Here is a 20,618-nt window from a genome sequence, read left to right as displayed (position 1 = left end):
TCACTCTACGCTGAAAATGCATTACCGCACTGTGTCATGCATTGTTTGTCGTACTCTGATACTGCGTGTTTACGGCCTGTCGCCGATCGCGGCATGGCTTGCTTATGTGCGCGCTACCGCCGCTTACAAATTAAAAAAAAAAAAAAAAAAAAAGAGAGAGGAATCGTCTCATTAGCGAAACAATGGCAAGCGACTGCTACTTGTTGTTACTTACACTGCTGCTTTCTTTGATAATGATCAACAAGAACCAAATAATAGAATGCGTATGATAGAAGATGTTCTGAACGAGAGTTTAGCGAAAATTTTTGTCCGTTTGAAAATCTTTGCAGATGCCTCTTTAGTACATTACATTCTGCACAGAAATTAGAGTCATCTTAGATTTAACAATCTAGTCTATTGCCTCGCTTCATTTCTGACTGTATCACTGTTTAGCATAAGAATAATACGAATATAAACATGACATGATATGTATATTCTTCCGCGTTTGCTGTTGTCTCACTCTAGTTTCGTAGTTTATTAGGCAGACAGGATTTAAATGAGATAACAGCAAAAACGAAACAATACATGGCAAAATGTTTATATTAGTATTATTCTTATGGTGACGAGAATACTGCATGTGATTCACAATTTATAAAAGTTCCTATTAGCAACCATCTCTTCTCACAGATAGGAAAAAATTCAGAACGTAGAGTTGGCCATATTGACAAACATCCTAAAGATTCTTGCCAGTCGGGTTTTCGTAGTACATTGAAATGCTGCTACATTCGAAGATGAACAATACGGAATTTGTATTTACTTCGTTGGATAATGTATGAAAATGCAGTGGTCGAAACTCGGCGCGGAGAAAAAAAGCTTGTCTTCCACCTTTTTTTTTTTTTTTAATTTATGTACTGACGCATAGGTTTTGGCGCCAGTATTTATCTTTGTGCCTACAAAGCATGCCTATGTAGCGCTACATATATTCGACGGCAGAACTAAGTTGTGGCGGCACCCACCCACATTTTTAAGAACTTCCGCTTGCTTTGCATTCGATTCTAAGCCGCAGGCGGTTTTTTGGATTACAAAAACCGGAAAAAAAGTGCGGTTTGATTCGAGTAAATACGGTAGTTCTTGGTGCTAATAATGTCAGTATAGAAGCCTCTGCCTTTACATTTTGTGCTAACATTTGGGGCCATATGCAGTAACATGTTAATGGAAAGTCCTTGGTGGACATAAATAATTTAAGGAGTAAACGTAATGATATCAAGAATAACTAAGGCACCAAGTCATCAATAGGCAAATGAGCAAGCGAAATTCCCTGTCTTGTTTATGTGCCAACAATTCAGCATCTCAACTATTTGGTGAATTGTTATATTTACTTCTTAAATTAACTAATCTCTAAATCGTTATGAGATCATGTTGTATGCATATGACTTTTAAACATTTTAAATACTGAATAAAACTATCAATTACAGGTTGACAGTGTGATTTTAATATACTTGCTAAAGATATTTTAAGCAATTGGTAAATAAAATATACACTGTTTTCTGTTATGAAACAAAGATGCATTACTTCCTTTAAAGGCAGTTTCATGTGCCTGTTCCATATTTATGTCTATTCTCTCATATTTTAAAATTTAGGAAATTCCATCATTTTCTTAAGAATCAGTTTGAGCTAGACATCTAGCATCATTGAGTTTGGGACAGAAGGAAAAGAGAACTATCAAGCTTAACTTGGAAAATATTCAGCCTAAGTGAATTTTGGTTTTAACCAATACACACAAATTTGCATACATTAAGGAGGATTACAGTCCACCTTCATCACTGGGTGGACAGCACAGACAAGTGCCATGTGGAGGACCTGGGTTCAATTCCAGTACTGCCAGGGATTTTTACTTGGCGGAAGGACTGGTACAGGGTGCACTCCTACTTGTGAGGCCAACTGAGAAGTTACAAGGCTGAGTAGTAGCTGATCCAGGTCACAAAAGCTGACAATAGCTGGGAGAGGTATGCTGACCCCACACCCCTCCATACCACATCTGATGATGCCACTGGCAGAGGATGACATGGTGGTCAGTCAGTACTGTTGGGTCCTCTGTGGCCCATGGGGTGGAGTAAGGAGGATTACACGAAAACTAGACTGTCATTAGCTAGTTGAGACTCCAGCTTGCTGAAAAATAACTAAATAAACAGTTTCTTTATCACTTTATTGCGCATAAGTTACTGTAGTTTCTTCATTTCTTTCCATATCCCAGAGACCTCTTTCCAGAGGATACACAGAAGACAGTTCATGTACTGCAATGTTATGGCAGCAGTTATTGGTTTCAAGCTGCTGTTCCTCTCACTAATTATACACTCCTGGAAATGGAAAACAGAACACATTGACACCGGTGTGTCAGACCCACCATACTTGCTCCGGACACTGCGAGAGGGCTGTACATGCAATGATCACACACATGGCACAGCGGACACACCAGGAACCGCGATGTTGGCTGTCGAATGGCGCTAGCTGCGCAGCATTTGTGCACCGCCGCCGTCAGTGTCAGCCAGTTTGCCGTGGCATACGGAGCTCCATCGCAGTCTTTAACACTGGTAGCATGCCGCGACAGCGTGGATGTGAACCGTATGTGCAGTTGACGGACTTTGTGCGAGGGCGTATAGTGGGCATGCGGGAGGCCGGGTGGACGTACCGCCGAATTGCTCAACACGTGGGGCGTGAGGTCTCCACAGTACATCGATGTTGTCGCCAGTGGTCGGCGGAAGGTGCACGTGCCCGTCGACCTGGGACCGGACCGCAGCGACGCACGGATGCACACCAAGACCGTAGGGTCCTATGCAGTGCCGTAGGGGACCGCACCGCCACTTCCCAGCAAATTAGGGACACTGTTGCTCCTGGGGTATCGGCGAGGACCATTCGCAACCGTCTCCATGAAGCTGGGCTACGGTCCCGCACACTGATAGGCCGTCTTCCGCTCATGCCCCAACATCGTGCAGCCCGCCTCCAGTGGTGTCGCGACAGGCATGAATGGAGGGACGAATGGAGACGTGTCGTCTTCAGCGATGAGAGTCGCTTCTGCCTTGGTGCCAATGATGGTCGTATGTGTGTTTGGCGCCGTGCAGGTGAGCGCCACAATCAGGACTGCATACGACCGAGGCACACAGGGCCAACACCCGGTATCATGGTGTGGGGAGCGATCTCCTACACTGGCCGTACACCACTGGTGATCGTCGAGGGGACACTGAATAGTGCACGGTACATCCAAACCGTCATCGAACCCATCGTTCTACCATTCCTAGATCGGCAAGGGAACTTGCTGTTCCAACAGGACAATGCACGTCCGCATGTATCCCGTGCCACCCAACGTGCTCTAGAAGGTGTACGTCAACTACCCTGGCCAGCAAGATCTCCGGATCTGTCCCCCATTGAGCATGTTTGGGACAGGATGAAGCGTCGTCTCACGCGGTCTGCACGTCCAGCACGAACGCTGGTCCAACTGAGGCACCAGGTGGAAGTGGCATGGCAAGCCGTTCCACAGGACTACATCCAGCATCTCTAAGATCGTCTCCATGGGAGAATAGCAGCCTGCATTGCTGCGAAAGGTGGATATACACTGTACTAGTGCCGACATTGTGCATGCTCTGTTGCCTGTGTCTATGTGCCTGTGGTTCTGTCAGTGTGATCATGTGATGTATCTGACCCCAGGAATGTGTCAATAAAGTTTCCCCTTCCTGGGACAATGAATTCACGGTGTTCTTATTTCAATTTCCAGGAGTGTATATATCTTGACTTGTGCTGTCTTATTGCGGGTTCTCTATCACATATAGTTATATTGGATGCCATTTCATATGAATAAATTTATGGTATCAATAACACAAAAGTAAATTCAACTGAAAGCTTTTGCAAAGATGGAGTTTTTCAATATAGGATACCTGGCCCAAAACCAAATGATCTCAAGAAATTTTTGAGGACATATTGCTTTCTGGTAATGTGAAAATGAAGCTTAAAACTGAATAAGTCATATTATAATACATCTTAAATGTGCAGCTGTTGAAATACTTTGAAAAAGATCCTGCTTATAAAATTTGATACCTGCCATGGCTAAGGAATGTATTATATGAAATTGTGAGTCAATCAAACACAAACATTTCCTTCAGATGGGAAACATCATCTGCACCCATACTCTGCATATCACTGTGAAGTGCGTGACAGGGTACTTCACATTGCACCACAACTGTTTCCTTTCATTACATTTGAGGATGGAGTGCAGGAAGGAGGACAACTTAAATGTCCCTGTACATTTGGTAATTAGTCTAATGTTGCCTTTACATTCCCTAAGGTAGTGATACAAACAAGGATTAGTATATGGACAGAATCCTCACTTAATTCTGAAACCCTGTAAGTAGTATTCCATAAGATAGTTGATGTCTACCATCAAGAACTTATCAGTTTATGTTCTTCAATATATCCATAACATTTTTCCATGATTCAAACAAACCTTTACCAGTTGGTCCTGTCTCGCACATATCCCACAGATTTGAGCAATATTCTAGAATGGGTCACATGGATGTTTTGTAAGCAGTTGTCTTACCAGAAGGATTTTATTTTCCAGTATCCTAGCAATGAACTGAATTCTGCCATCTGCTTTGCCTACAATTGAATTTAAGTGGTCATTCAATGCCATATCCCCACAAATTGTCACACATTGGCATTTGTATGAGTTGAGTGATTCCAACTGAGACTTACTCATGTAATAGTCATAATGTATTCTTTTTTGCTTTGTGAAGATCACATTTTAACATTTTTGAAAATTTGAAAACAAGTTGCCAATATCTACACCATATTGAAATATTATCAAAACCTGACAATGTTTGTGCATATTATTCATGACGGTACTTAATTATAGGTAACTGCATCATCTGTAAACAGTCTGAAGGCACTGTTAATATTGTCTATTAGGTCATTAATATGCAACATGACCACCAATGGTCCTGAAACACTTCCCTTGGTCACACCTGAAGTTATTTTTACATCTGTCGATTACTCTCCAAAGTAGATAACATGCTGCATCCTCCCTATCAGGAAATCCTTGGACAGGTCAAACATTTCATTTGATTTTCTATACAATCATTCTTCTATAAACAAGCATTGGTCTAGTATAGAGTCACATGCTTTTTTCAAGTCAAGAAATACTGCATCAACCCATTGTCAGGATCTATACCTTTCAGGGTGTCATTCAAGAAAAGTGTGAGTTGGGTTTCACATTACCAATAGTTTTGGAATCCATGCTAACTGGTGTGGAGGAGGTAAATATGTACAAGATACCCCATTAATAGGGACCAAAAAAATGTAGCATGTATTTCTGGCAAAATTTGCATGTATTTTTGGCGCAATTTACTTTTTTTGCAAATGATTGGATGCACAAATTTAAACATTTGCCATGCTATGTGCATGAAGACAAAGCCCTAATGCTTTGAAAATAGTTTTTTCCCCAAAATGTTCTTTGTTTTCTTCTTTTGGCTTTAAAGTTTTCAACAAACGATTGTTCTGTTGAGAAGCAGCAGGATTTTCCCACCAACAAACAGAATGCATCTCAAACTGTTCAAATGTGTGAGAATTCATATGGGACCAAACTGCTGCGGTCATTGGTCCCTAAACTTAACACTACTTAAACTAACTTTAACAAAGGACAACACACCCACGCATGCCCGAGGGAGGACTTAAACCTCCAGTGGGAGGGCCATGAAATTCATGACATGGCACCTGTAACCATGCAGCCACTCTGCACGGCTAATGCATCTCAGATTTGGGGTGTTTCTTGACACTATTTTTCTCTCCAGCACAATTTGATAGTTACAAAACATAAAGAATATTAATTTTGACCTTTCCCGAGCATTCATAGCTTAACTACCCATACTAGATGATGCTAGAGACAACTGAGAAGGCAATTAATGTAGAAGTAGAACCGAAAATAATTCTATTCACACATTAGGGGAATAACTTTGTTGCCATTGAAATACATTGACAGGTTCTATTTTTCAGTAGTTATAGTGCAGAGTGCAGACACTGTAAATTTGCAGATGACTGTGGGTATAGTTTTTTGACCACCAGAAGGGAAACGAATGGTGCAGAAAAACAAGCCCCACCTCCCTTATGCAGATCGGCAGCCTGCACCCATGTTCTGTGAAAACAGAACTGACACATTGCCACAGGGTTTGTGGATTCCTTCTGGTGTTGTAATCAAAATCCATTATGGACTAAATTAGTTTTTTCACTCATTTCAAAAACAGTGAGCAAGGGAAGGCTACTGTGCAATTGCTTGCTGAGGTTGATGCATTTTGTAAACCAAATAGTTTAGGCCTGATCTGTAGCAGTATTTGATGCAATCACATTTCACATCTCCTGCCACCTTAAACTGCCACATTAAAAGTTTCCACATTATATCAACTTTTGAACTGTAGTTGGCAGACCTGTGGTTTTCTGTTCTAAGCTGCTAGGTTCCACAGCTGAGTGCTAAGTTGCATTGTGTGGTGTTTATCTCATATGATCATTCAGTTGCTCACAACTTGGCATGGCACCAGAGAATCAAGCACACTGCTACATCACCATGTTCATGTACTTTTTATTTTGAAAACATGTTCTTACACAAATTATTTTTCCGGATTGAACTTTACCAGATGATGTGCAATACCAGTAACTGGAAATTGGTTACATTTTCTATATTTATTTGCAGAAAATAAACCTATTTCAAATTGTCTCTCATAAAATAGTTTAGCTGGATATGACTCTTCATAAAACAGCATCATTAGGTAATTTTTCATGATGACACAGGATTAGCATCTATATTTTTCAGATCCCTAATTATTATGCATAGTGCAAATAAACTTGACAAGCTAAATGGTAATGAAGTTTCAGATGGCAGTAGTAGTGAGTCAGATTATATGAAATTAAAATTATTGGCTACTAAAGCCAATGAATTCTTCTTAACAGTAGTTAGAAACATAGAGATAAAGAACTATCCATCAAAAGCAGATCCAGTAAATTTACTTAGACCATTAATGCATACTCCACCATAAGTATCGCTGACTCATCTGCCAGAGACACGCGAAAAAGTGTTAGGCCACTGAAAAGTAGCGCTGTTCTGGCTTTGACTAAATCTCAGCCACAGTACTAAAATCTTGTGCATACTTGGTAGTGATATCTTACAGTTACCATTGAAATCAATTGATGAATGAAGGACTACTGCCTGGAGGACTGAAGTATGCAGTAGTAATATCAGCATACAAAAATGCAGATAAGCAACTGACTAATTATAGACAGATCTAAACAATTATGAGAATGTGCCTTAAAACACAATGATGAACCATCTTCCTGAGAATAACATTTTAATGAAAGCTTAGTTTAGTTTTTGTAGGAGCCAAAAATTACCTTGATGGCATCTTTTGTTGTCTTGCCAAGGCCTTTGACTGTGTAGATCACAAAATTCTGCTATGGAAACTAAAATAGTATGGCATTAAATGTCTTCTCCTTGCACGGTTGGAAACATTTTAACAATAGAAAACAAATGGCCTCATCAGCCAATGATACAACAGGAATAAGATTAAATTCAGAGTGTGGAAACTTTAAATATAGTGTGCTGCAAAGTTCAATGTTTAGCCAATCCTGTTCTTGGTCTAGATAAATGGTTTACCAGGGACTTAGGAGGAGTCTTCCAAGACTTTATTGTGTGCTGGATGACAAAAGTATATTGATAAAAACATGCCCATACCAGACACGGCCAGAAGAATAACAGAACAGGCTCACTGGTTCACAGATATAATCTTAACACTCAGTCTTGCCAAAACTCAAATCATGCAATTTCAAACAAATAAAAATGACTTGCAAGTACCAGAAATACAGATCAATGGGCATCCACTGGATAATATACTGAGGTGTCATTAATAGTTCTTTATGAACCTCCCCCATGATGCAGGAAAAATGGGTCAGCAACTTACTTTTATTAAAACTATTGTTTGTAATTCTGTTGAAGATGTGGCAAGAAAAAATCCTTTGTTTGTAGTGACTAGTTTTGGATATGATGTCTATTATCAAACCATTGCCTTCATCAGGAGTATTAACACATAAGACAACCAGAACATTTGCAAATAGCCATAATTGGAAATCACGAGTAACATGTACAAAAAGTTGTTCTGGCATTGTTTGGAAAGAAGCATTGATAATACTCTGTAGATGAGTCTGTACATGTTACTCATGATTGCCAGTTGTGTCTTATGCAAATGTATTGGTTGTATTACATGTCAATGCTTATGATGGTTTTGATGGTCTGATAATGGACGCCATGTCCAAAACTAGTCATTGAAAATAAAGGCTTTTACTCACTGCAACGTCAACACCATTACAAATAATACTGTAGTTTTAATTAACAGTTCTGCCTGCTTTGCTCTCAGAAATCTCTCGATAGCACAGTTCCACTCAGTTCTGGCCCATGGCACAATCTTCTGGGGCAGTGCAGCTAAGGTGAAAAAGCATTTATTCTACAGAAGCATGCAATAAGAACATTGTGTGAAGTTAATACCTGAACATGTTGTAGGAGCCTCTTCAGGGACCTAGGGATTCCTACACTTACATGGCAATACTGGTATTCCCTAATGGCATTATTTGCTCATAACAAGAGTAAATTTAGGATGAATTTTGCAGTTCACAACCACAATACTACAGCTAGAAATAATTTCCATACATGTTATGGATCACATCCTAGGGTTGTAAACAGTGTTTTACATTCTGCTAAAAAAGACTATAACAGGTTGACAGTGGACATCACACAGGAAATTGAAAATACCACGTATACTATCTGATCCTAAGTATCTGGACCTATTAGTGGATATAAATATGCAATATGTGAATCCATCTCCCATATGATGGCTTGAATTCTGCTGGGAACACTTTCAGTAAGGTGTCTGAATGTCTGTGGAAGAATGGCAACCCACTCTTCCTCAATAGCCAAAATTCAGACAAGGTAGTAATGTTGGATGTGGAATCTGGAGCAAAGGTGACATTCTCACTCATCCCAAAGGAATTTCACTGGAATATGATCAGATCTCTGGACAGGACAGTCCTTTACAGGAACATTACTGTCCACAAACCATTGCCCCACAGATGCTGCTTTATAAAGGATCCATTGTCATGGTGATACAAACAGTGGTCATATCCTAACTGTCCGTCTACAGTACAGACTGCCACAACCTTTAGCATGATGAGTCGTACTAAATCACTCATTTCCAGCCACCCAATATCCAGTTGTATCACTCTTTACACCACTTCAAGCAATATGAGAAGCTGCCTGACCATTGTACCCCATTGCTTTAATTCACTACACACTGTTCTAGTTGGACTGCTGGTAGTACTTTTGAACTCATGAGTGATTCCTTATGCTGATTTCATGCATTTATTTATTTATTTTTATTTTTCCAATGTTTGAGGTTCCCTGTCCATAGGTACATGAGGTCTGACAGGTCATGGTTTAATTGTTCGTGTTCCTTTCTTTCCACTTTACTATCACATCAGCAACAGTCAACTTGGACAGTTTTGGAAGGGTTGAAATTGTCACTGATGGATTTGTTACTCAAATGACATCCAATAAGTAGTCTAAATTGAAAGTCACTGAATTATACTGACTGACACCTTCTACTATCACTGCTTCTTGACTGGCAAAAAGACTGAACTAAGGAATGCAAATCCTGCTGAAGTGTAATATTTGTGTAAGATCATTATTTTGCCTAAACAGCTGTGTAAAGTTTAAATGCTATGTTTGAAGTATTAGGTAATAATGGCAACTGAGTAGTGCAGAAGAAAGAGTATGCCTTTTTTAAAAGCAGCTTTTCTTCTCCTGACATACATATATAAAATAATCTAGAATTACCACAATTAGCAATCTGAGTATAAAGCACCAGCCATAATTTGTTGTTGGTATGCTTCACAGAAGCTTCCAGTAGTGGTTGCTTCTGCCTAATGATGTACAGCTTGACTCATTCAGCATCCCTGAAGGCTCTCCTTCATGACAGCACTTTATGTGTTAATTAATTAATTAATTAATTAATTAATTAATGGACCTAACATAACACATGCACAAATTCTGAAAATAATGTGATAAGGATACTATTACATGATGGTACCTTTTTCAGTTTTAGTGATTTCTGCTGTTTCTCAATGCTGCTGACACTCAGATCTACATCAGTCATATTTGCAGTGGTGTGAGAATTGAGCTGGAGATAAACACCTTAATCCTCCTTTGTAAAGGAGCAGGTGAAACTTCAATTCAGAATTTTTGCTTTTGCTTTGATACTCTCAGCTCCACTTCCTGTGTCACCCCCACGTGCCAGTGATTGAACTTTGGGCTACTGACAGACATAACATGTTCCCAGAATTTCTTTGGATTCCGTGAGAGATTTTTAGATAAGAATCTTCTATATTAGTAATTGAAGGCCTCATGCATTTTTCTTTTGATAGCTGAACACATTTCATTTAGATCTCTCTATCTACTGTGCTATACTCTTACATACCTGTTGTTTAGCAGTTACTGTGTACTTAGAAGATTCCATCATGAAATTTACTTCATCATTATGAAAGTACTAGGTACATATCTATCCAGTACCTGGTCAACTTCGCTTTGCCACAGCACCCCTACAAAACTTCTGCCCAGAGCTAAATGTTTTAAGGTTTCCTTCCAATATCACATTAGTACCTATTTCTCTGGTTTACTGAATATTATAAATTTCCCTCCTTGTTTAAGTTGTTCTTTGTGCTTTGTAATCAATGTTGCTACAACTGCCTAGGATCACTAATACCATTTTCAATATGGGTATCCTGAAAGAGGTGAGGCAAATTTGTTGTCTTTATATCTGAATTTGACATGAGTGGGCTTCTGATCTATCTATTCTTGGCAAGTTTAGAAGAAAATATTTATTGTTTTTTCAGAATGTCCTGTCATGCCCACTACTTAAAAACCATAGCAATCCCACTTGGTTGTTGGCATTTCACTAAAATTTTAGGTTACATCTTGGGGTCAGTCTGGCACACAACCGAAAGACCTAATTACAAGTTTATATCACTGTTCCTTGCCCAAGTAATCTCGCATGTGTCTTCAGTTTCCATTTAGGTGGATTTGCAAGGCTGTTCTTCTTCATCATCTCTGTGAGATACTAGAACAGTACAAATATGTCATTGGAGTCCAGGCAATAGCTGTCATTCATTTCAGTGAGCCCCACAATCTACAGCTGGCTGCATCCTGTTTCATCAATGACTGCCACTTCAGCATGTTGAATGAGGGTTCAAAGTATACACATTCACTACTCAAGGTGTTCTTACCTATCACTAAAGAGTACCACGATTCACTGCATGTTCAAACTGCTGAAGATTAACAGATCCTGCCCTTCTCCACTTGCACTGATAGAGGACACAGCCGGCTTCCCACCAGGTAAAGTGTGTCACAGTGGCTCAATTTCAGTGGAAGACAGTATCATAAACTTGTGGGGTGGGGGATGGGTTCTCACTGGCCCTGCCTTCCCTGTTCAGGCATGCTGCTAGATCTATTAATGGCACATCACTGACCATGATGGGGATGAGTGGTGATAGATACTGCATTTCCTGGAGAGGAGGCAGTATCAATCCAAGATTAGTGAAATTCTGAGAAGCTTGAAATTTAACATGAACCTCAATGTGAGAAGCTTCTAATAGTTTTGACAACTGTCTCAGAATCTGGTAGAAAACCCAGAGAGATTCTGGTCATACATAACATACACAAGCAGCAAAACACAATCAATACCTTCACTGCTTGATGACCATGGTGATGTTATTGATGACAGCACCACTAAAGCAGTCACTAAACAAGGTTTTCCAAAATTCCTTCATGATGAAGATGAAGTAAATATTCCAGAAGCTGAATCAACAGCAACTGCCAACATGAGTAACTTAGAAGCAGATATCCTTGGTGTAGTGAAACAACTTCAGTTACTTAATACAGGCAAGGCCTCTGGTCCAGACTGCTTACTAGTCAGGTTCCTTTCAGAATATGCTGATATAGTACCTCCATACTAAGCAGTCTTAAACAACTGCTTGCTTGAAGAAAGATCTGTACCCAATGACTGGAAAGTTGTACAAGTCACACCAATACCCAAGAAAGAAAATAGGAGTAACTTGCTGAATTACAGACCCATATCAGTAACATCTATTTGCAGCAGGATTTTGGAAGATGTACCATGTTTGAACATTATGAATTACATTGAAGAAAATGATTTATTGACAAATAGCCAACACATTCAAAAAATATCATTCTTGTGGAACACAACTAGCTCTTTATTCTCACAAAGTAATGAGTGCTATCGACAGGGGATGTCAAATGGAGTCAATATTTTTAGGTTTCCAGAAGGCTTTTGACATCATTCCTCACAAGCAACTTCTAATCGAATTGCATGCCTATGTAGTTTCGTCTCAGTTGTGCAACTGGATTCATGATTTCCTGTCAGAAAGGTCACACTTCAAAATAATCGACAGAAAGTCACTGAATAAAACAGAAGTAATATATGATATTCCCGAAGGAAGAGTTATAAGCCCTCTTCTGTTCCTGATCCACATAAACAATTTAGGAGACAATCTGAACAGCCTCTTAGATTGTTTGCAGATGATGCTATCGTTTACTGTCTTGTAAAGTCATCAGATGATCACAACAAATTGCAAAATGATTTAGACAAGATATCTGTATAGTGCAAAAAGTATCAGTTGGCACTAAATAATGAAAAGTGTGAAATCATCCACATGAGTACTAAATGGAAACTGCTAAATTTCAGTTACACAATAACTTACACAAATCTGAAGACTGTAAATTCAACTAAACACTTAGGGATTACCTATATGAATAACTTAAACTGGATCAGTCACATAGATGATGCTATGGTAAAGAAAAAATAAGACACTGCAATTTATTGGCAGGACACTTAGAAAATGCAACAGGTCTACTAATGAGATTGCTTGCATTACACTTGCCCACCATCTTCTGGAGTATTGCTGCATGGTATGGAAGCCACATCACATGGGATTGATGAAGGAAAGGGCAGCTCATTTTGTATTATCGCAAAGCAGGGGAGAGGGTGCCATGGACAAGATACTATTCATTAAAGTGAAGGAGGTTTTTTTGTTACAGGAGGATCTTCTCGTGAAATTTCAACCACCAGAGTGTGAAAATATGAGGGGCATTCAATAAGTAATGCAACACTTTTTTTCTGAAAGCAGGTTGGTTTATTCAGGATTACAATACACCATATTATTCCCCACTCTTCTGTCTACAAAATGCTATTTTTTAATATAATCTCCATTCAATGTGGTGACGTTATGCCACGTTACTGGGAGGGCATGTATGTCTGTATGGTACCGCTCTACTGGTCAATGTCAGAACCAAAGTCTTGCTGCATCAATAACCTCCCCACCATCCATGGACTACTACTCATTGAGTGCGCCCTTCATTGGGACAAACAGGTGAAAGTCAGATGGTGAGCGGTCCAGCTTGTAGAGTGGATGATGAAGAAAATTCCAGTGAAATTTTGTGATCTTCTCTCAGGTGTGCAGATTTGTGATGCCTTGTGTCATCATGGAGAAGGAGAAGCCATCTGCATTTTTGTGGTGACAAAATGCTGAAGTCATTTTTTCAGTTTCCTGAGGGTAGCACAGTAAGCTTCAGAGTTGATCATTGCACCATGAAGGATGACATCATACAGAATAATCCCTTCAGACTCCCAGGAGACTGTCGCCATGACTTTACTGGCTGAGGTTGCAGCTTTGAACTTTTGCTTTGTAGGAGAGGTGGATTGCTGTTTTGTTTCCGGTTCAAAGTGATAACCAATATTTCATTGCCTATGATGGTGTTTGACAAAAAAACTGTCACAAACAGCCTCATAATGCACAAGCAACTCCGCACAGATGGTCCTTTGTTGCCCTTTACAGCATTCTGTTGGGCAGTGAGGAACCCAGGAGGCACACACCTTTGTGTACCCCATGGTGGACAAGTGTGTCAGCATCACCACCAGAGATGTCCAGTTGTGCAGCAGGGTGTTTGATTATGATCCATCGATCACCTCGAATGAGTGTGTGCCAACATTTCAGGAGTCACAGCTGTGTGCACCCACCTGACACAAGGGAGACTAGACAGGTTTGCACAACGTTGTTGCAATGATGACAGACATCTTCCCCAATGACTCGTCATGCTGTTGTTCACTGCCTAGTCCCTGTAGATATTCTGGAAGTGCCTATGAATATCTGTGATGCTCTGTTTTTTTGCCAGGAAAAAACTCTGTGACAACTCTCTGCTTGGAATGCACTTCCATTACGGATGCCATTTCAAAAGTTATGTATAGCACTGTCAGCTACTGGAACTATAGAACGTGAAGCAGGAATATTCCACAATGTCCCATGACAAATTTTGCATTTTTTCGACCAAAACTGGCTGCGAAAAAAATGTGTTGAATTACTTATTGAATGTCTCTTGTATTTTGCTGGCACTTATCTGCTTAGAGAGAAATGATCACCATAATAAAATAAGGGAAATCAGAGCTCGCGATGAAAGATTTGTGTGTTCATTTTTCCTGCACCGTGTTTGAGAGTGGAATGGTTAAAAACAGCTTGAAGATGGTTCCATGAACCCTCTGCCTGGCACTTAATTGTGTATTGCAGTGTAATCAGGCAGATGCAGATGGAGATAGTATTTGATGTACCTTTGGTATCTCTGGAACATGTATCTCTGTTACCTCCTCAATACCTAATCACAACAGCTTCTCTTGAGAGAAGTCAGAGCAATGTCCTGCTGCTTATGAGCAACAATTAACTCATCTCATGTTTGAGAACAAAGTTAACAGTGGGGTTTCATTGGGACTGGTTCACTGTTCCCTCATCACTACAAACAGTAAGCAAACAATTAGAAGTAAGGTTACTAATTCCCTTTTAATGTCTCGATCTGTTGTATTACAAAGGTTACATTTTCCTATTTTCATGCAATTAACAATCAAGAAAGTAGTTTTCTGTTATGATGAGAGAAAAACCTGGGATAAAATTTACCGCTTCGCTGAAGCTAACTGCAACTCTTGTTTTCATATGCTTAGCAACAAACTCGAAAATTGTGGCAATTTATGGTGACGGCATAAACTACTGTTGGAAGGGGAAACTAAATGGAACACTATATGACAATTACAATAGACAGATAATATATTATTCACCACTGTAGTCAACTTCATATGATGTATGAAAATTTTCAAGTACTTTCTAAGAACAAATTATTCAATGAATGGAAAGAGGTAGAAGTATTACATTAATTACATAAGTACTTACACCACAATTAACAGAAAACAATCTCTCAACAAGATATGGTTCTCAAAATTAGTAGAATATGCATTTGTAACTCACATCCATAAATTTATTACAGACATATGTTATGCACAACATTTGTAAACATTCAAAAATTCTGAAACATACACCTGATTCATGCAGGTATACAGCAAAATTAGGAGAAGCGATTGTTCTGTTGAGAATTTTATCACCAAAATTTGTAGAAAGTGCAAATGTAGTTTATATCTGATGATACAGTATGAATTATGTTTCTTGCAGCACTCACAATTCAAGAATTCACAATATATCATGACACAGGCGTGAGTGTTGATACAGTCATTGAAAAACTGGGGAAAAATGACATGAATGGCATATTTAAGTTGTCCACAAAATGATAAGATCTAGATTATTGAAACATATTTATCTGGGGCATGTGATCACTGGAAGTCAGCAAATATGTGTAACTAAATGTGAAAAGTTATAAACAAAGATGAGGTGACTTACCGAACAAAAGCGCTGGCAGGTCGATAGACATTTTTCCCACGTGGAATGTTTCCTTCCATTATATTAAATGTGAAAAGTGCATTTTTTTTTCACTTAGCTGGTTTTGTGCCACCTTTTACACTACCATGCCAAAGATGACACTAAAGCATCAGTCTGTCCCTCTAAATACAGCAAAAATCATGGGCCACAACAGAAAACACCTTCTGTTAAGTGTAGTTAACAGCATAACATCACAGAATTTCAGTACCCTGTTTCCTAAAGAGAAGAAATATATTTGTGTAACATTCACATTTGACTATAAATCTCTATTCAGACTATTTCACTTTAGTTGCACAGTATTTTGAACACATCCATTTATTTCAATACTTACAATAGCATATCATTTCAATTAAAAGAAGTGATTCATTTGTGGAATGCTGAAGAATATGTAAAATAAAGCATATATTTTGCCTCTGAATGCACAACTGTTTTTCAGAAATGTTCAGTATATGTCATAAACAAAAGACTGGTAATATCTGAATGTTGGTTTTATATCACAGTAGCAAAACATATTGTTAAGTACAATTTCCAAACAAAAATCAGTCATGCATAACACATTACTTAAGTGCACCATATAAAGTGTATTCCATTCTGAAGCCAATTGAAAGTTATAGTGAAGTGATTGTTACTAAAATAAATAAAACTACATTGACAAAAAAACTGTTTTCAGGTGGCCCTCGGACTACCATATGTGTGGCTGGTATATGTACTGACTGACCAGCCACTGGAAGTTCACCGGTGTGCAATATTCATCATCATTTGTCTTCTGATTGGATTTGTCTCAGAGAGCTTTGGTCTTCTTGTTTCCTCAACTCTTAGCATAGTGGTTGGTATCATACATTATATTCTAATGCTAATGTCTATCACTTCACAAATTTTCATTTATTACAACAAAAATACATTTTGTCACTTCTCATAAATTATTTCTCAGTGATCCTCTCTTTTTTATTTTATTTTAATATGTTTGCTCAATGCAGATTAAATTACTTTAATTTTCAGATTAACAATAACAGCACAGTTATTATATAATCCCTGGAAATTAATTTAAGATTACCTTTCTTTTTTTTCACAGAATGGCATGTTTGTTGCCCCTTCAATGTCAGTTCCTTTCATGCTGTTAGCAGTCCATGGTCTTGGAACACCTAATGCACACGTACCATTCTTCATGAAGATTGCAATGTACTTTAGTTACCTGAGGTATGGTTTGGAGGGATTGACACTGGCAATCTACGGTTTTGGACGGAAAAGACTGCACTGTCCAGATCATAAAACATATTGTGAACTAAGTGACCCAAGGGAACTACTACGTCAAACTGGAATGGAGAATGCAAATATCTGGGTTGATATTGCTGGTCTGGTTGCATTTATCATCATCTTCAGGACTGCATGCTATTTTCTGTTGCGGTGGAGGCTTTCTTCCTACAAATCATTTGCTGCACTCAGGCTAGTGAAACGATTTGTGAAAACACACATTAATTTCCAATACAGGTGAACTTTTTATTGAGAATATTGTGATAACTATGGCACTCTTTGTTAGTGAAACAGAAAGAGGTCCATTTTTAATGGCACACTATTCTGGCACTCACAATAGGGAAGAGATGAGATTTGAACTGTATTTTAAAGAATATGCAGAAGTCATATTTATTAAAAAATCATTAATAATGAACACAGATCAGATAAATCAATTATGACTTCTTTTACATCTTTGAAATCTTTTGTTAAAAAAAGAAAAAGAAATAGAATATTGAGCAGATGAAAGTAATCTCTTTGAGGTATGTAAATGTATCCTTACATTTCATGTTTAGCATATCACAAATAAAGTTTCAAATTATTTCTGCAGGGACGGATAGCTGATGAGACAATGAACTAAAAGTGTGGTATGGATGCATTTACACAATGCATCTTGAACAATGATAGTTATAAATACATTGCTCTCAAGACTCTTGTTATTTCACCAAAGATAAAATGGTTTGTTGTTCTTCCTCTAATGTATATAATTTACACTTATGAGAAAAGGAAATACATGCAGTATGTACATCTTTTATATTTTTAAATCATTTTAAATGCTTCCTAATTATCTTACAAAATTATCAAATTATCTTACAGCCACAGGATGAATGAAATGGAGATTTCAAAGCTTTCTAGGGTCATAATATGTTCACAGCGTGTTAGTTTGGGAAAGGGGAGTCGGGCTGGCCTCTGTTGTCTTAAGCCTGCTGGAAACCCTCTTGCTTGAGTAGGATAAAGAGGCTTACCTGTTACCCACAGAAGATGTGTTCTTGTCTTGTATATTAGGTAAGGGCAGTTGCATTGCATGCATTTTCTAGTGCATTTTAAGTGTTGTTATTGCTACGTCACCTCCAAATGGAATGGCACTGCAATCTTAAAGCACAGCAGTTGCATGGACAGCACATCATTGGAAGTCATCAGAAACTGTGTAGCATTATCGTAATGGGCAAATAAGTCCAGCACTATCAATATTGCTTGGTGCTGCTCCCAGTGAAATCTTATCACTACCACTGTTCTCTCATGTGAAGCAGCCCATGCAGCTACAAGGAAAGATACATTATGCTATATTAAAATCATTTATTTAAAAAAACTGCAAAAAAACTAGCACATATTTTAATGACTCCCTACAAAGTTACAAGAGTATGAGCTAAGTACCAGCAATTCTGGAACTTCAGTGTTCAACCTAACAGTTGTGCAGAATATTTATTAAAGTCTTCCAACTTCACTGAGAACCACAATTTCACTGTTCACAGTTATTGCTCACTTATCTGGATAGACATATGCCACAGCAAGAAATGTAATTTAGAATGACACTGATGTGATAAAGTACATTGCTTAGCTTTACTGTTTAGTGGTTTATTGGCTGTCAACTAAAACTACACAATACTCTTTTTAAATACAATATTAATGTCAGTTATGCAAGTTTGCAGTACCGTTGAATAGTAGGGTATCTACACATTTTCATTGCTTCATATGTCTGAATTCTGGAAGATGGGATAATTCGTTCATCTATACACTTGCTTGCTTCTTAATTAATTTGGATACAGGTGACAATATTGAAAATGTCTCAAGTACTCTGATGTGTATTCCAGCCCCATGGCCCTTCTGAAGCTTTGTTCCAAAAAATAAAGTGTTAACAGCATTTCATTCCATTGCAAGGAATATGTAAGTGAATCAATGAATCAGTGGTCAAACTGTTCTTTCTCTCCAGTTTGTTTGTTAAGTACCATGTAACACTACTATAACACAAAGTTTTCAACCAAATTTATCATTTGAAAAATACGGGGTCATCTTACATTTACAGGTGAAGTTATCGTTGCTTAAGTCAATATTTTTACATTGTATGAAAATGTATGTAAGTATGTAGGTGCCCATTTCATGTGCAGATGAAACTTTGGTAACTGATGTCAGACACAGATTTAATTTTATGTTTTTGGAAGGGCCAGAGGGGGAACAGTGTTACCAGCTTGGCCAAGCTGTAGGCAAAGGTGGGGAGGTGAATGATGAGTGGGTAGTTCATTTTGTTGTACTCTAGCATACTGGCCATGTATGGACATATTACTGTGAGCCTGAGCAGTGTACTGCAGCAACATTGATAGTAGGCGAGTGCGGGATGTTGTCACCGTAATAGTGGAAGAATAAGGCCAACACAATGTTGCGAGGCAGGTAGGCTTGCTGAAACAGCAAACTCGTGGTACTGCACAGACTAGTGAAGCAAGAGCCAAGGCAAATTTCCACCCTGATGGAGGCAGTGGTGTTTTAGGATAAGTGACTGGTAGTGGCACATATGCGCAACAAGCACACTTCTGATGACTAAAAGTATTGGACATTTTTGTAATGTAATTCTTATTAGTGTCACAGCCCTACCACAATGACGGTCTGAGCAGTAACAGATCTGACAGTAGAAGTCACCGGTTCTAAGTCACAGCAGGGTAACAGCTCTATGCACTTAATCCCCACCTAGCCTTAGTGGCAAGATGCAGCCGGCCCTCTCAGGTCATCTTCAGTGGCATGGCAAACTGTTCCCCGGAAAATAGCCTGTCACACTTCATACACACCAGCCATCACTCATCATCACCAGATGGGTGTCTCAACATGGGGGGCATCACCACTTCGATGCAGCTTGGCATCATCCAGTGCCACAGCAGATACGTCATCATCGAGTACATGACACTAATGCAGGGCTGCATGGTTGGCTGATGTAACGAGGGCACTGACACACTGTGGAGTATCAACCTCAATATTGCGGGGTGTACAGGCAGCCAGCCCGGCAGAATTCAGTGGTCAGTCAGTTATGACACAGTGTATCAGGTAGCACAGATATGTCAATAAAGAACTTATTACATTTGCAGCTGTCTTTCTCTGGAGCGTCCTCTCCTCCACCAACTGCTAATACCATCGTGGCTCATAGCTGCCCCACTATGCATTGGGGATGCATTACTGCTGTCAATCATGGGAATGCACCCCAAGCACCTTGTTCTTTTATTACCATCTACGACAATTAAACTGCAGTTTGCATGAATCCAACTGTAGACAGAATTAAATTGGCTTTACAAATTGACAAATACTCAAAACATTTCTGCAGGAGACAAATTCTCCCATAAACACATTTGCTCAGAACACTTGAAATGAGACACAATAAACAAAACAACTCCTTTAACAGCAGGACTTAAGTTCTTATTGCTCCAGAGAAATGTTGGTTTTCAAGCCTGACAACAAATGAC

The 20,618-nt window shown here is 38.9% G+C and overlaps 1 protein-coding gene across 1 annotated transcript in view; it reads left to right on the top strand.

The window, feature by feature from the left end:
• LOC126416320 (ATP-binding cassette subfamily G member 4-like) overlaps positions 1 to 17,926 on the top strand; it is a 487,342-nt gene extending 469,416 nt beyond the window's left edge. The window contains exons 10-11 of the mRNA XM_050083982.1: positions 16,556 to 16,711; positions 16,958 to 17,926. Of these exons, the coding sequence (XP_049939939.1) occupies positions 16,556 to 16,711; positions 16,958 to 17,377 (576 nt within the window). The 3' untranslated portion in view covers positions 17,378 to 17,926. The remainder of the gene's footprint in view (positions 1 to 16,555; positions 16,712 to 16,957) is intronic.
• The last annotated feature ends 2,692 nt before the right edge of the window (positions 17,927 to 20,618 follow it).

The sequence above is a fragment of the Schistocerca serialis genome, chromosome 8 (assembly GCF_023864345.2).
Source record: "Schistocerca serialis cubense isolate TAMUIC-IGC-003099 chromosome 8, iqSchSeri2.2, whole genome shotgun sequence".
Taxonomy (NCBI): Eukaryota; Metazoa; Arthropoda; class Insecta; order Orthoptera; family Acrididae; genus Schistocerca; species Schistocerca serialis.
This window is presented reverse-complemented; position numbering and strand designations above follow the sequence as displayed.